The sequence below is a fragment of the Notolabrus celidotus genome, chromosome 17 (assembly GCF_009762535.1).
Source record: "Notolabrus celidotus isolate fNotCel1 chromosome 17, fNotCel1.pri, whole genome shotgun sequence".
Lineage (NCBI taxonomy): Eukaryota > Metazoa > Chordata > Actinopteri > Labriformes > Labridae > Notolabrus > Notolabrus celidotus.
This window is the reverse complement of record NC_048288.1, coordinates 21,228,531-21,246,546: the sequence shown is the minus strand read 5'-3', so window position 1 is coordinate 21,246,546 and position 18,016 is coordinate 21,228,531. Positions and strand designations below refer to the sequence as shown.

General features: G+C 39.2%; 1 protein-coding gene across 1 annotated transcript in view; it reads right to left on the bottom strand.

The window, feature by feature from the left end:
• Positions 1–380: 380 nt before the first annotated feature.
• The window catches only part of dnajb6b (DnaJ heat shock protein family (Hsp40) member B6b), a 32,015-nt gene continuing 14,379 nt past the window's right edge, over positions 381–18,016 (bottom strand). Inside the window, exons 3-10 of the mRNA XM_034706926.1 lie at positions 17,246–17,355; positions 15,589–15,663; positions 15,315–15,419; positions 10,940–11,077; positions 10,655–10,850; positions 9,959–10,029; positions 1,926–2,084; positions 381–543 (exon numbers count right to left, since the gene is read on the bottom strand). Coding sequence (XP_034562817.1) covers positions 440–543; positions 1,926–2,084; positions 9,959–10,029; positions 10,655–10,850; positions 10,940–11,077; positions 15,315–15,419; positions 15,589–15,663; positions 17,246–17,355 — 958 coding nt within the window. The 3' untranslated portion in view covers positions 381–439. The remainder of the gene's footprint in view (positions 544–1,925; positions 2,085–9,958; positions 10,030–10,654; positions 10,851–10,939; positions 11,078–15,314; positions 15,420–15,588; positions 15,664–17,245; positions 17,356–18,016) is intronic.

Sequence of the window (18,016 nt, the reverse complement as noted above, 5' to 3'; positions counted from 1 at the left end):
CATGATTGGAAACATTTCCCAGCCTATCAAAAACAAATGACACGTCTCCTTCTACCTGACACACACAAACACACTTTCTGAAAAGACGAATGCTGTAAGAGAAGGGACGTCCAATTACAGGAGTTTGCTGAAGTTCCTATAACACTCTACCAAACATCCCCACCCACAATAAAAACAGCAATAAAAAGCTTTACTACCAAAAAATGTATCTCAGACAGAACAAAACATCGAAGAGAGGTCTCTGCAGGGTACTGTCTGGCTGATGAAAGCAGGCTCTGAACTGCAGATGAATGACACAGCAGTGGGAAAGTTTTGCCTCAAATACACAGAAATGATGAACTAATGCCACGTATCATGTATGGCGATTCTGCCAACAACTATACATATATATATTTATAATTGTAAGTGTGTGTTTGTGAGGGTGTGTGGTTGCGAGTGTTTAAAAAAAGGCATTTCCAAATCGAGGGAAGAGTCGAGGAGCTCTTTTCTTTTTGGACTCTGTCTCCTTTAGCCTCAGTTTCTTCCTCTTGGTGTCTGTGTGTCCTGTAAAAATAAAAAAAACATTATCATGAAGTACTTTATGATTTAGAACACCCAATGTAGAATTAATGAGCTGTGGCTAAGGTGTTTAATACTGTTAATATTGTAAATAAGTTACACACTATTTCTTTATCAGTTTTAAAACTTTAAGATTAACCTTTGGGTTGCCAGGTTGGGAAAATCTCTCGCTGTTAAGTCCTTAAAAAAATTGATTGACATTCAAAGAATATGATAGATAAATAAAGATTGATATAACTACTAACAATTCCACCGTCACACCTCAGTACCATGGGTGCCCGAGTCTTCAGCTGCTCAGCACCCAGACCCTGGAACTCCCTCTCCCCACACATAAGACAGTCGGACTCCATAACATCATTCAAATCCCAACTCAAAACTCACCTGTTCAAACTGGCATACTCACTCTAACTGGACACTGAGCACTTCACTAGTTTTTATTTTTTATTTATTACTTTTTGTTTGTTTGTTTGTTTTGTTTTTATGATGTTTTAATGATGAATGTTTTTATTATCTGTAAGGTGATCTTTGAAAGGCGCCCAAAATAAAATGTATTATTATTATTATTATTATTATTATTATTATAACTCTCATGTGTATGATGTATCATATGCATACATTTGTCGCAGAATGGTACAAGGCTTCTTTTAGATTTGGACTCTTTTGTTCATTTTTATTTCACAGTGTGGTCGATTGCCCTTCGGACATTTTCCTAAAGGTTAAAGGTCAATTGGTTCTGTGTAGAGGGGCGTAGTAATGATTATATGTTCTCAAAAAATTACTAACAAGAGTGAAAAGGTTTGGTTATTTTTCTAAAGCATCAGCAAACAACTAATCACCTTTCAATAAATCTGTTTCTCATAGTTTTATCAGAGTGAGCTTTTGGTTTGAAATGTAGGTGTTTCTCTAAACTCTCTCTAAAATAGAAAACATTTTCTGTGAGTAGCGTCTGGCATTGTCTCACAAAGAGAGAATTAGGGCCTTTATGTGCCGGTAGGAAATATGCAAAGTTAAATTAAAGGTTCTCCTCTTTACCTAACGAAGCTGCTCTTATAGAACCTTCACAGACTGTGTGTTGCAGATAATTGCTCAGCTTTTGTGTGCGACTTCCTGACCCCGTGAAGGAAAACAGAGGGTGACCTCTGACCTCAAGTCATTACTGCGGTGTAGAACAGAGCTGCCTAATGAACACCTCTGTCCTCTGTGTTTATATCTGCCAATCACACACACCGCTCTCCGTCATCGCCCTTTGTGCATCCATCAGACACAAAAGCAGACAATTAGCTGCGCTTATTAAGACTCTACTCTTTAAAGGGGAGCTGTGTGTGTGCGGGTAATTAATCAGCCCCTGTAGTGGCGGGTGGGCGGACCTCTTGTTAGTCCCAGACTCTGAAAGCCGTGCTCCTCCTCTTCCTCCGTGGGGTTTTGGGCGGAGCTCCTCAGGTAGCGCTGGTGCAAGCCGAGGCCAGGGAGTGCGTTTTGTCTGCGGCGACGGAAGTCTTCCTCCAAGGAGTCTTCAGCTGTGATGTCTGTGGGTGTGAGCAGAGAAGAGCAGAGTGGGAATGAATCACACCTAAACCCTCTCTTCTCGCTGTCTGGATGGATGGATGGCCTGAGGTGTTCAAACCAACATTAAATCTGTATTTATTTTTATTCTACATAGCGCCCATGAATTTAAAAAAAAAAGGAAAAAAAAGGCAGCTGAAAGGGAAACATATTACCTTGTGTTGCCCCTGGCAGTGTGAATACAAACAGACACACACATCTATTACAGCAAGTTGAGCACAAGTGCAAAAAAAAAGGCTTATTGATGTAACCGACGAGAAACAACAAAGATGATATAAAACAAGAAGTTCAAAGAGTCCCTACGGCCACACAGACCGCTCCCTTCCTTTCAAACCTCGCCCATATATTTCATTCATATTTCATCTGCCTGCCTTTATTGTGATTAGTCATGTAAATAAAATGAGATTTGGTTATTCTTTTCTCTAGGTAATTTACATTTATATTGAATTAGTGGCAGGCAGGGTATGAGGTGGAGGAGGGGGGGGGGCTTATTATTCTGCGAGATTACAGGCAGATCTCATCGCCATTGTGTTGTGTAATTAAGGCGGTGGAGAGGAGAAGAAAGGGGGCCAGATGCTCGCCGAGCTGAACCTGGTCCTGTTCAGAGGAGGAACTAAAGCAGCATTTCAGAAGTGACATGGATGGGCCTTAAACGCATCACGAGTCATTAGAGACGCGGCAGCTTTGTCTGACATATTGCTGTACATGTAAGAGGGCTAAAGCCACCTGAGTGTGAACAAAGATCATCAATCACTGACATTGATGTAGCAGTAAAACTTTAAAATATGTGAAAACCGACAACCCTGACAGATTTACAATCTTTACAATAACATGGTCGCCTTCACAGACACCCTACCTCGACCTCATTTGTTTTTCATCCTGATACAGTTTAACAGTTGCAGGGATTTTTTTCATGAATGTTTGGTCTAAAACAAACAAGAAAAACTAACCCAGGCATGGAGATTACATGGGGGTGGAGGTAACTTGAATTTTATGTTGTAATTTTGTTTTTTAAAGATTGCCGTTCTAAGAAAGAACATGATTTACACAGTTATATTAGCACCAAAGGGAGAAACACTGTAGAAAAGAAAGTAAGAACACATGGCAGATTGTGGCCTTATTGCAGCACTGTGTCCTTGATGGTTTTGTTTGTTTGCTACATATGGCATGGATATACTCTTTACACAGAGGTGGTCCTCTCTTTAGGAAAGGTTGGAACCACTCAAGGACGCCTATATGTGCTAACAAAAAAAAAGACAAACCTGGATTTCCAATTCTCCTTGAACAGACGTCTTATTACTGCAGACTCTTTCTACCTCACAATGCTTTTCCAGTGTGTTAGGGTCGAAATTGGCTTCGTTTTTTTAGTTTATTTTCTTGCTGAAAACACCTGAACTTTAAGGTGATTCATCCTGCTTCAGCCCCAAGACTTGGATTTCTTCATTTTAGAGTGTGCAAAACAGCTTTTTAAAAGTCCAAAACTTGGAGTTGACCTCTGCAAGGAGAGACCAGAGCCCAGTGGAGCACCAGAAACACGACAATTGGTGGCTTTACTCTCAAAGCTGCAGCTATTCGTTTTCTGTTGAGCTTTGGGAAAAAACAACTAATCCAAACCTGCATTTGTCCAATGATACTATCAGGGGAAGTTAGACTGCTGGATTAAGCCAATATGTGTGAGACCACAGCCCTACTTTACCTCCAGAGGATCAATGTTTTTGTCTATTATGGGCCCAGTTGGTAAGATTACAGCTATCACATCACATAATCCATCATCACTTTAATTTAAAAAAGCAGATCTGACTTACTGTATGCTTTCATTTCATGCAGCTATTGACTTGGGAGTGCTCATCATTGGTCTCCAAGCTGAACAAAGGTGTGTGCATCTTTTAAGGCGTTTGATACTCTCTGCACAAACTACAAAACACAAGCTCAACCTCAAATTTAGATCTCTGGAGCCTAAGTCTAAAATAAATCTCTGTTCAGGTGAAGGCTAACCCTACATGACAACTACAACTGTGAACTACATTATTTCTAACAGTCCACCTTCCCACAGTTCAACACATCTGCTGCGGCGCCGATGTAACTCTACAGCAGAGAGATACGGTCTGAGTCCTCGTTCAGACATGGCCAAACAGAAACTGGCAGCTTATCTTTGCCATCGTTCATAAAGTGGCCAGCGGCTCAGGGCCTATTTGATGTTTCATGCTTTGCTGTCAAGTAGACAGGAGCAGCAGGTGAGTGTGGAGAGGGGGGTTTAACCGGATACTCTTTTCTGCCAACAGGAAGCCATATTTCATTAAAGGAGGGAAAGGCAAAGGCAGGAAATCACAGTGTTGGTTGTCGTATTGGATTGGGTGGATGAAGGAGGTGAGAGGAGGCAAATTGGACCAGAGGACTTATAATAAAGGCCTCACACTTCATTATAAAAATATCAAATTGAGCAGTTTTCACATTCATAATTAAAATGTAAAGAATTGTATTACATCAAATTAGAATTCCCAATCATTGTTGTCAATTGTGATTCAGGTTAGGGTTATGATCACTGAAGAGGCATGATGTCATGGTGTCTTTTATAGAGAAACAGTGACATCTAGTGGACACTTGTGGTACGCCCTTAAATGCAAATGTCTGACAGCCATTTTTCCAGGATTTGAAAAAAATATAAAACGATTTATTTGGCTACTTGTTTTACTTTATCAGGTTTACATGCAGTAGTCTGCACATTAGGGATGGGGTATTTTATAATTATATATAGAAAAATATGGTGAGTAAGAATGACAAATCTAAATACTAAGCTTTGCAGAGAGGCCCAGAGTTTTAAATCACTAAGCCAGAAAATTATCCCAAAAGACATAACTGGTTATATTTTTTGTACAACACTTTCAAAAGCTTAATTTTCATGAAACATCACACTTATCCTCGGCGTCATTTCCCTGTTAAATCTAAAGTTATACACATACTTTTCAGTATACATGTATTTTTCGGTGTACTAAGACTTGGGCTTCACCTCTTGAGAATATCATAATCGCGTAAATGATTCCCCTTATATGTCTAAAACAGGGGTGTCAAACAAAACCGGCCCACCAGAGGTTCCAATCCGGCCCACGGAAAGACTTTGCAAAGTGAAAAAATTACAGAGAAGACATTAACTGCAATTTCTCAATAAAAGTAACTACTATTTCAGATTTGTCCTCTGGGGGTAACATAAAATCATAGTGCTGATGGAGCGCACCTGAACGGCACCTTTTTTCTCAAAGTGATAAAATAGACGACTTGCTGTTTGCATAATCCCGTTGAGATTCATAAAGACCTTTTAGAGCACTATAAGATGATCCACTAACTACTAACACTAGCACTACACCCCTGCATACAACCCTGTGCAGCAAGCAAACTGTTCCTGCTGGAGCTGAGGGTCCAGAATAATAAACTTTAGCCTGTTCAATATTATAATCTATCTGTTCTTTTGCAGTAAACATTACACTCTGTGTCAGGTGAATGGGTAACCTGTGTGTTTGGTGTGTTGGCAGCAGGTTTCAGGCTTAAGGAGTAAAATATTCAGCCCCAGTATGAGACTCATCATGGCAAAAAATACAACAGCTGTTTTTGTAGAAAGATAGTTCATTAAATAATAAAAATGAACATTTTCAGAATGTACTTGTACTTTTTTGCACTAAAACAAAGGGGAGCATTTAGAGTTGTCTTATTTCTAGGTTATTATATTATGATTTTACAGTTCAGGCCCACTTCACATCAACTTGAGTTGTATGTGGCCCCTGAACTGAAATGAGTTTGACGCCCCTGACCTTAAACAACACGAACACCAAACCTGCCTTCCATTGTTAGCATTTTTAAATGTTCTTCTGTTGCCTTTAAAAGTAATTCAGTGATAGATGTCAGAATATTAATATTAACAAACAGACAAAATGAATAAGTAAAAATGTTCCATGGTGTCATTCTTCCATCAACAATCAATGTTACTGATAAATATCTGCTTAAAATAATGTTGGCAGCCAGTAAAAGAAGTATAACAAGGAGATGGCTAACTAAGGCGGATTGGATCAGAATCATGGCGGAAATACATAACATGCAAAAGCTAACTTTCTCAATGAACCTACGTATGGACAAGTTTGTTAATTACTGGAACAAATGGACAACTCACTTTAATGCATTTACTTATCAACAGAAAAACCTGTCAGAAATACAGAAAATGTCTGTTGTTGTGATTGCATGGATGTGTGTGTGTGTGTGTATATATATACAGTTGTGCTCATAAGTGTACATACCCTGGCAGAATGTATGATTTCTTGGGTAGTTTCTGTTGTCTTTATGATATAAAGAGTAAACACAGTTGTTTGACAATAAATGGCTTCACCCAACCACTAACCATGAATTAAATTTTTTTTCCTCTTATCATTCATATTGCCTGAAAAAAGGCCAAAAAAAATTCACAGGTTCTGCCAGAGTATGTAAACTTATGAGCACAACTGTATATATGGTTGTATGTGTGTATATACACATGTACAGGGACAACACTGGATAGATGGGGAAGCAGAAACTAGTATGTATACATTTGCAAGAAAAATTGAAGGACGAGTCCTTAAAGTGTTTTAGCTCCCTCCAGTGAATACCAAAGACGTTGGTGGGTGGCTCTTGACTTACTGTGTTGGCTGATATTATATAAAATATACTCTGTTGATGTTCACTGTATAGCTATTAACGAGGAATATTTACAAAAGGAAGGAAATGAATCCTGTGCTAGGCTCCTCTCCTCTAGTTATGTAAATAATACCAACAAAATCTATAGACCATGTTGTTGTTGTACGGAACTGTAATTTTGTTTGTCTGTGCCTTGTTTTCAAATAATTAAAAAATTCAATAAAAATTAAAGCTGCACGCGGCGATGAACGGGCCCTCGCACACCTGCAGCCGCCGCCTACGTGATCCACCGCCACATGTAAACCGCCGCCTGATATTTGCCACCACATGATGTTACAGCAAGATCTGAGAGTATACACTGGCTTAGGTGGTGCAAATGTTCTGGTGCAAAAGTTTTTGGCAGATTGCCAAGAAAACCTCCTAACTTGACAGAGTGCCACGCCCACAATTTTAGTCTGAACAGAATTCCTTTAATAATTTTTACATTTTCACATGGAAATCTGTATGTGCGTTGATGCACTGCCTGAAAGTCAGCATCGCCTGTTCTGGCCACTGCCTGATGATTTTTTGGAGATTTGGGCATTTGAAAGTCTTAAGAAAACATTTTTTTGGTTTATGTTAAATTATTTGGAGAAGTGTTTCGGCGGTTTGATGCAAGTGTTTGGAAGGTTCTTTTTACTGTCCTGGTCAATAGAATGTGAAATACATGTAACATGTGTAACAATGAGCGTTGTTCTTAGTGTTACTTTGGATAGCAGTGATGTGAACCTTATAGTGTTCATATTGATGTATTAATATGTTTCAGTCAGAGATGATATGAAACAGACAGATTTTTAGAAAAAAGAAAAAAGAAAAAAAAAGTTTCATGGTGCCAATTTCCAAAAATGAAGAGGAGCGGTCAAAAGAAACAGGTTGCAAATAATGGTAAGAGCCCTGTTGTCCCAGCAGAGGGCGCTATTGCACCATAAATGAATACCTACCCCAGCAACACCTATTAAACTATTTGTGATACTCGCTCTGGTGTCTTCTCACTCATTTAATCAGGCAAGTCTTTACATTTCTTATCTTTTCTGCAAATGTATGCACTCATCTCCACATATATCATCTTTTTTCGACCCATAAATTAAATTTAAAAGAAAAGAGACATAGATGCAAACGTAACGAAATGGCACACCAGCTATATAAGCACCACACTTTGGCGCAGAGCTGCAGTGTCACCTAGCAACAGGACTGCGCATGTGTAGACGCCGCTCCAATCAACAGTGGTGAAAAAGATAAGTGACAGTAAAGGAAACTAACTACACAGTTGGAAGGAAATGTTTGCACCAAACTGCCACACGCAGGCATGACTTTGTAACATGATGTTGAAAGTTAAATCAGACATTAAAAATCACCCTCTCAGCTTTACTTACTAAAGGCCTCACTCTGCCCTTTTCTCTATCTGTACGCCTTACTTGTCTGTCTCAAAAATATGCAGTGAGGCTTGTGTAAATAAACTAGCCCAGAGCGCATTCCTCAAGACTCACACACAGACTCCTTTCTGTACACAGTGACCTTTCAGCCAACTGCAATCATACACTCTGCTCAATCTAACTTTGAATTTCAGACTAAATCTTGTTACGTTTTATAAGAGGCTGAATTGATCTTTGATGAACCTGCTGCATTTTAACAAGTTTTTAGGGATAAGACTCCCTGTTAAGGAGATAGAAGTTAACTTAATTTTCTAATCTACTTAAATTCTTAGCATTGCATCTTTGGGTGTATTGAAAAGAGAGCAGCACTTTTATAAGCTCATAGAAATGACAAGGAGTGGCAGGGGGAGAAATGAACACAGCGAGGGCATGTGAATCCTGGAAGTGGGTGTTTCCTTTTTCACAAAGGTAAAGCATGGAGGGAGGGACGTTTAAAAAAAAAAAAAAAGGAAGAGAAAACCCCTCAGGGTTCAGGATAGGATAGGGACATTTGGTTGCTGAAAACAAAGTACATTTGTCCTCATGATCCAGTAGATTAAGGATTATTTCAGTGAAAGCACACCACAGACCCATTATCCTGTAGTGCCACTAACCAAGCCCTAATGTGAGTCACCTTTACTGAAATTGAGGCATTAGTAGGTTAAAATAATGCACACACCGTGAGTTGTATGATGGGTGAGTGTTCAAAAAGAAGCAGTGCTTTCCTTTATTGCAGTTTGTGTGAAGCAGGTTTAAGATGTGATCAGGCACAGGCACAGGCACACACACACACACAGAAACCTCGTACATCCAGTAAGAGTGAGAAACATCACACAAGAGACACCAGGTGACTGCAGCAGCCTTTCCTCCACGGTCCACAAACTGAACTTTATTGACCAAATCTGAAATCTTTATTTGGTTGTTTTTGGTTTTACAAAGAGTGAAAATTCCCCTGGCTGTCTGGAAACAGTGTCATGTGTTGTGCATTCTATGTTAATGATTTGTGTTGCTGATAAAAGAGTGATAGTAGAACTACAAAGCAGCCTCCTGGAATCAGCAGTCATGCAGAAACAAATGAAACACACTGTGGAAGTCTCAAATCTTAACAAATGCAAAAAGTAAGAAATAAAATGCACATTAAAATTATTAATTTATTAATAATAGGTCATTCATAGTACACACGCGTGAACATGGTAACAGCTAACAGGTTAGCAAGGTGGAATTCAAGTTAAAGACATTAGGGCAAAGTGGTTAAGCTTTAATCATTCACTTGTTAAATTGGCTGAATGAAAAGAGCAAAAAATGACATGCGTACATCTCAGTGTACAGCGTTCTGTTTTCCTGCAACATTTAGAAAGACAATATCCAAGTCCTAAAGGAAAGAAGTACAGATATAGCATGTACCCAGCTTTGTTCACGTGGCAGAAATTAAAAGTACAATTCAAATATTGTAATAAACAAAAACACAAATTCCAGCAAAATGGTCCCCCTGTAATGATGGAATAAATACAAATATACAAATACGTGAACACCTCGCTCGCCTCTCCTTGCAGCTAAGCTTAAATTTTCTTCAGGAATGAGATGCAGGAGGACAAAGAGAGGAGAGACCAGCTGCCAGGAGCAAACATAGTCACCGGGCGAGATTTTTCCAAGTGTGAAAAAACTGAATGTTTTTCAAATGTTGTGGCGAGATATTTACTTGTTATCCAGTCTTAGGAGCTGCTCCTTACCATTTACTGTAAGAGATTTTAACTGACCATCCTCTTCCACTTCTACCCGCTCCTGGCCGTTCTCCACGATCCTGTAAAACACACACGGAACGAGATAAGGAAGCTGGGAAAGAGGTGTGCAGGGGAAGTAGTCTGACATTCTTGGAAATATGCCTTCTCTCTTTCCTTTGTTGAGAGTTACATGAGAGAAACGACACCACTTTTAAGGCTGGATGGTAAAAGTAAAGCTACTGCGAGAACACAACAAGCTTAACTAGGCATGGGTACTAGAAACAGAAGGAAGCCTGATTCAGTTCCAAGTTAGCACCTCACCAATTCATATATTGGATCACTTTTGTTTATCCATAATAAGGAAAAATAACAACACACACACATGCAGTGTTATTGGGTTTGTGTTGTGTGTATGTATTACTCAATGCAGTCGAAAACAGCCACACATATATTTCCTTTTTCACAACCACAACTGATAGCTTCACACTTTTGGGTTTTAGTGTGAGTGTTAAAGAATTGTGTGATTTATTGAAGTCCCACAGCAAACCTTGTTCCAGTTTTTATGTTAAGCTGAGCTAACATAAATGCTGGCTGTAGCTTTTTAAATGCAGTGCACAAAGCAGGAGAGTGATTATCTTTCTTGTATAACTCTCAGTGAGGAAGTAAAGCGCCGTTTCTTCTAAACACGTGGTAAATCTGAAGTACCGTTTTGTAGTAATTTTCCTGCCGTTGATGAACTTGGTGGAGGTTGACACAGACCGGAAGTTACCTCCTCCTCCTCCTCCACCTCCACCACCGCCGCCGCCGCCGCCTCCTCCTCCTCCTCCGCCAATACCACCAAAAGATGATGAAGAGAAGGTAGTGAAGCCTCCTCCGCCCATGTCTCCAAATGAGCTAAAACCTACAAAGGAGCATGTTAAAGGAAAACATTTTATAAAAAGAAGTGACGATGAAGTCAATGAGTGTGCAGTTAATTGCTGGGATGATCACCTGAATCAAACCCTGAGTAGCCAGGCCCAAAGGCTGGGAAGCCTCCAAAACCAAACAGCGATCCCCCCATCCTGTTCCTGCTCGCACCCCTCTGACGACCGCGACCACCGCCGAAGAAATCATCAAAAGGGTCATCAGCTGTGGAAAGAAATACAAGAACACATGAGAGATTGTTAAATAAGAGAGTCAGAAACATTTAAAGACTTGTAGTCAATCATTAGGTTGTAAAATAACAAACAAAAAAAAGGGGGGGATGTTAAGCTTGGGTTTGTAAAATCTGACATGATCTGCAAAAGAATCCTTCACTGTCAAATTGTCCACCACTTATTCTCCTCCTAAAACCCTGTGGACAAGCGACTAATTGCGTGCTGCCAATCTGGGTCAACCCGGCAGGATAAGGCTGGATCACTGGCACCATTTTCTGAAAGAAGTTTCCTCCTTTAACCTTCAGTGTACTGAGACAGCCGCAAGAAGGCTTCACTTGTTCTCCCAAACAGAAAGCTCAAAAGAAAATCATCCCCCAGACCACTGTTGTATTTGCATTATTGTCATTTCTAAAAGAAGACGTGAGGCGCCAGCTGAGGAAAGAGACGTAGACATGAAGGCTGAGGGATGCTGCTTAAACACAGAATGTGACGATTTTGTACATGATCAGAGTACACAAAGAGATTAGGAGGGAGAGAAGTAGAGGCAAGGCGCTCTCACACCTCTGACAGATCTTCAAAAGACCTGTCAAACTCGAAGACGGGGATTAATTCTGTGAGGATGAGCCACACCTATTCAACACTGAACAGTGTCATTAGGGCTTTAAATGCACCATAATGTACAGGAGCTCTGAAAACAGAGACAGGGAGGAAAATCATAAATATGCATCTGTTTATTTTAATCTAATTGTGAAATTAATTTATTATTTTCCTGTTTTATATTTCTGTCTAATTAGAAGTGAATCTGCTTCCTCTTGTGTCCATTTGAGGATGATTGTGTGCTGTCATTGGTGCACAACTGAGCCCTCTCTATAAAAGAAAGCACACCTCCCACCCCTAAGTCTTCTGACCTCTCTGAGGTGGATGAATGACAGATCCAGAGGAACAAGTGCTGCTCAGGAGGCTGGATGGGGTATATTTCCTTCGCATTTGTTTATACTTATGTTTTTATTTTTCCAGCAACACTGCTATAGGGAAGAAAAGTGTCAATCTTCCTTTTTACATTATCAGATTTGTGACACAAACAACAAATAAACAAAGCCTTGAATCTTCAATCTGGCCCCTCTTTTTGTGGCTGAGTAATCGTTAAGAAAATCCTTGTTTAGACATCAATCTATTCGAGGTAAATCATATGATACAGAGTAAAAAAAGCCTTTCCAGATTGATGTTTTGGTGTATCCCGTTTCGTACCAGCCAAGCACAATAAAGGTCAAAACAGAACTTGAACTGTACTCTCTGCGACGGTGTAGACAGCTTTACGGTTAAGCTTTTTTTAAACACTCCTTGTTTACTGAAAAGAGTAAACAACGACAGCTGTGCTCCCCAACTACATCTAATCAATGCCAATACATACAAAATGAACATGGATATATTGTTAGAAAGAACAAACAAAGATGAGTCCATGAGTTCTTGTTCATTACCCTGTTTTAAAGCTGAGTTTATATAACATGTGTATCAGATTACAGTTATTTCAGTAAGTTTCTTTCTCAGCCACGCTCGTGTCATTTTACATTTGCTTTGACACATGCATGCACACGCACACGCGCACGCACATGCACTTAGCGTTATTACATCTGCTTTTGTTTTAATACAGAAGCTATTTTTGAAAGCATTCCAGTAGAGTGATGCAGACTTTCAAATCCATCCTCTGCCTGCCTCTGAACTCCATATTTAGAGCTCCACGGGGTGAAGTACACATGCCTTCCAATCAGCCTTTTGCTGAACCCAGACAACCTAGGACAAACCAGACAGGCTGAAACACTGAGACTAGACTAAAAACAGACACTTTTAAATCACTGCTTCTCAGCTAAATGCTGTTTTATATGCTCTACATTTTTGGTGCGTCATCTTTCATATTTTGCCAACATTGTGAAAAATCGCCTCTTTTATTCTTCATTTACTTTTTAATTTACTGTTGTATTTAATTTCACGTGAAGCACTTTGTAATGCTGCTTTTTCTAGTTGCTTCACAAATAAACATTATTAACATTTATTAACCAAGCATTAAGCAATATGAGAAGCTTTCACGATGAGACACGAACTGCTGCTGGTACAGTAGTGCAATAGCTTTCAAGGGTTGTATAAAAACAAAAAAAACCTCCATCATTTTGCTCTTTGCTCAGTGAAAAATGCAGAGAAGAGGTGATAAAAAAAAAAAAAAGAGAGAGAGATGAGAATCTCTTGAGACCACTGAGAGGAACTGCTTTGAAATGCATCGCTCAGAAGTGGCTGCAAAAACATGTCCACGACTGTCAGAGTGGATAGAAATAACAGTGAAGACATACAGAGGAAAGATAGGACAGCCACTTTAAAGTATGACTTTTACTTTAAGATTATATCTATTACTTTCTCAGACAATCAGTTAATTGGTTGACATACAAAAATGTAATTGTGACATGATCATTTGGAGATAAAATTGGAATAACTCAACTTTATTTATAGAGCATGTTTAAAACAACTGGGGTTGACCAAAGTGCTGTACAGATCACAAGCAGCACAAATGACAAACATAACATACAATACAATATTAAAATACAATAATAAAATGCGTAACACAGTGCAAATATATAATAAAATAAGATAAGATAAGATAAGATAGTCCTTTACTCGTCCAACAACGGGAAAATTCAAGTGTCACAGTAGGAAACTAGACAGTGCAAAAAAAATATAAAGCAAACAAGAGCCTATAAAGTATCAATTTATAACCAATAAAATATATAAATATATATATTTTATTGGTTATAGAGTCTGACCACTGCAGGAAGAAAAGACCTGCGATATCTCACCGTGAGACACCGCGGTTGAAGAGGTCTGTCACTGAACTAGCTACCTAGTGTTGTTATGATCTCCTGGAGGGGGTGTGACGTGTTATAATAATATATAAAGATACAATAAAATAAATTCAGATGTCCACTCAACCTTGATTAAAAGCCAGGGAGAAGAGGTGATTCTTAAGAGAGAAAAAAACTTCAATTGATCCCGCAGAGCAGATATGTCAGTCCCCTTTGGTTTTAAGCCTTGTTTTGGGAGTGACCAATAGCAACTGACCAGACGATCTTAATGTTCTAGCAGGGACATGATAATAGAGAAGCTCAGTCAGGTACTGGGGGGCCGGGCCGTTAAGAGCTTTAAAAACAAACAATAGCATTTTAAAATCTATTCTACAAAACAACCGGGAGCCAGTGCAGTGAAGCTAGGACAGGGGATATGTGCTCACGCTTGCGTTTGCCAGTGAGGAGACGGGCAGCAGCAGTTTGTACCAGATGCAGGCGGTGCAGGGGTGAGTGGTCCAGGCGAAAATACAATGAGTTATAGTAATCCAGTCAAGAGTTAATAAAAGCATGGATTACCGTCTCAAGATCTCTCTGTGGCAGGTACCCCTTTACTTTTGATAAAATCCTCAGATGATAAAAACTGATAACAGCAGATGCTAGGATTTAAGAAGCCCAAATGTAGAAATATTCATGAGACGTTTCCCTGACAGCTATTTCTATAAGTGAATAATTGACTTTATTAATGATTTTGAGAGGAATTACCAATTGACCAGCTGATACATTGTAAAAAAAATGAGGGTGAAATGGCTAGAAGAAGATATTTTTCATGCCTTGATTTCACCATAGCTAAAAAGAATTATCCTTTATTGCACGGTTGTTTTTAAAAGTTTCAGTGAAGAACTCCGGCCTGATAAACAGATGGAGGCTACACTCTGGGGTCAACATCCAGCAGAGAAAAAGTGTTTTCCAACATGTGACATTTAGTGGCAGATGACCTCCTGAGGTGAACTTGGTGCTTAGTGTTTGGGAAATGCCCACTGCAGAGCTACATGTCCCAGTAGGGGGGTCACTACCAAGCATTATAGAAGGTTTCCTGGGTCTTATGCTCCATCTTCCTCATTTCCACACAGCAGGAGCAGCTAGCTAATAGGCACTAATTAGGAAATGAAATATCAGTGTGATATGAAACTAGAGCCTACAGGACTCTCGACTTTGCTCCTGCCTCTCTCTCCCTCTCTCTCTCTCTCTCTCTTGAGGCTCTTCAGGTCACATGTGAGCATATTTTTAACCAGATAAAATTGTGCAGTTAATAATAGCCATTGCATGCTCCCAACTCTTATGACTCTCATCAGTGACAACAGGGAAGTCCCATCTAGCCAGGGAGCAAAATAGACTCACCAAAAAAGTCTGCAAATGGATCTCTGCCACCGAAGAATTCCCTGAAAACGTCGTCAGGATTACGGAATGTGAAGCCACCGCCGCCAAAGTGATCATAATGACCTCCTGTAAAACATGGAACACCAAAACAGATCACATCAGTATCTCAAACAGCCTTGACTGTAGGTAATAAGAAGTGGTTTGTCCTACTTTTGGATGAATGAACATTATTGTGCTTTTACTGTTTTTCTGCTCTAAGTTAGCATTAACCGCTACAGCAAAAACATGTCCTTACCTCCTCCTCCTCCTCCTCCTCCTCCTGCTGAAAGACCTTCTTTGCCGTACCGGTCATAAATATTCCTCTTGCTCTCTGTTGTGGAGACAGTTAGGATCAACAGAAGAATTAGAATTGATTTTTAAGTTATTTTACTTGTTTTTAAAGCTATTAACAGCCTTGCTCCTCCATACATCACTGATCTCCTGTCATTTTATGTTCCAACCCGATCAATGAGGTCCTCGAATGCTTCCCTTTTAATGTGCCTCTGGACTTTAAAAGGGCGAGCTCTCTGTGTGTTTTTAAAAGTATACTTAATACTTACGTTTTTAATTTAGCTTTTAATTTGGAGCAATTTATTTTTAGCCCTGCACTGCATTATTATTATTTATTATTTATTATTATTATTATTGTTATTTTAATCATTATTATCTCAATCATTGCTTTAACATATATTTATGTTATTTAATTATTTATCTATTTATTTATTTCTTGTATTCACCTGATCTTGTTAATGCTACCTTGTTTTTAACTTTTCTTTCCACTATTACTTATTTTATTAATTTTACTGTAGTGATTTTATTTTAATTTTAAGTATTTTATTTATAGTCATGCCTTTTATAATTTTACCATTGCTGTTGTTTTCTGTCTCTCTGTTATTCTGTGAAGCACTTTGGGCTGCATGTTTTTATGTAGGACAGGTGCTATATAAATAAAGTTGAGTTGAGTTGAGCAATAAAACCAACATGCAGAAACAGAAAGAGACAATTATCTGCCCTGATTAAATCTAAACCTTAGACAAGGTCACAAAGTCTTTGATTTTATTGCCTGAATCAGACTAACCCTGTTAACCCTTTCCTTTCCCTGTGACTAATTCATTTGATCAAAAGTCACGTGCCAAGTCCATTTACACGTGTGAAAGCAACAATATACACTCAAAACAAGGGAAAATGCATCTAGTATACAGATCAAACTAATATCTGTTTATGACATCAAGTGGCGAAAATTAAAGCAATAACTCTGTGCAAGCCACACCCATTTCAGCAAGAACAGTGCTGGCATTGTGCACGCCTAAAAGCTAAAAACACTTACTGGAACCGAACGTTTGGAACATGACTGAAAGTGTCAGAATGAGAATGTTGTAGGCTGCTATAGGCTCTGATGTTTTCTATAACATACAATTGAGTTATAAGTTTTTATTGGTGCTCACACTAAATTAAGGAACAGAAAAAAAAGACTAAAAAAAGAAGGAGTACGCCTCTTGTTTTCAAAAGTGAAGACAATGCTAAAGTGCTGGAGATCAACTGTTTCAATACTTATTCTGACAGGAAAAAATGTATGAAAAGTTAAACATTAAGAAAAATTAATTGAGGATAATAAAAGAAATAACAGGCATGATGTACAAGTATACAGTTGTGCTCTTAAGTTTAGATACCCTGGCAGAATATATGATTTCTTGTGTAGTTTCTGTTGTCATTATGATATAACAAGAGTAAAGACAGTTGTTTGACAATAAATGGCTTCACCCAACCTCTAACCATGAGTGAATTTTTTTTTCTCTTATCATTCATATTCTCTGAAAAATGGCCAAAAAAAATCCCAAATTCTGTAGGGTATGTAAACTTATGAGCACAACTGAATGTCCAACAGCTTTCCCGTTCAGCAGAGACATTCTCACCGTCTGAGAGCACTTCATATGCCTCTGACAGCTCTTTGAACTTCCTCTCTGCTTCCTCCTTGTTGTCTGGGTTCTTGTCTGGATGCCATTTTAATGCTGATTTTCTGTAACTGAAATACACATACCATACAGTTAGAACACAGACATGTACTCAAAAACAGAAACAAACACACAATGTCTGTTATTTTATTAGAAACATGCCCGTCAGTTCTTGGAACAGACAGAGGGATGGAAAATATGAATGTACGTGTAACGGCCATGCTCCTATCATACTTACATATTCACGTGTGAGTCTTTTTTTAGGTTGGGAACCATGCCTACACCAAACATACAAACCCCCCACCGCCGCTCTTTCAACACACAGTCTCTGTCCCCCTCCCCTCCTGAGCAGAAATAACAAAGACAGCCTGAGCTCCAATGACGTGCTGTGTAGGCTCGCACAGCCACTTACGCTGCATCAGCTGTTTGTTTGGAAGCCCCGCAGCAGCACCGGCAGCGGACACAAAGATGCTGCGGACAAGACTAGGACCTGTGGGTCAGCCAGTGAAGAGGGCTGCGCACAATCTATGGATTGACAATTCTGTAGTGAATAGTCTCTGTAGTCCACATCTTTGTTGTAATCTGCGACGCTATCTGACTTTCTAAAGCCCGCTCAATGGACGACAGGCTGGACCAACAATGTGGAGCCAGCTCTGTGATAAAAGGTTCTCTAGTAAAAGCAAAGATAGCCGTCTGAAAACTCCATGCTCAGCTCAAAAGAGGAACTTCTGC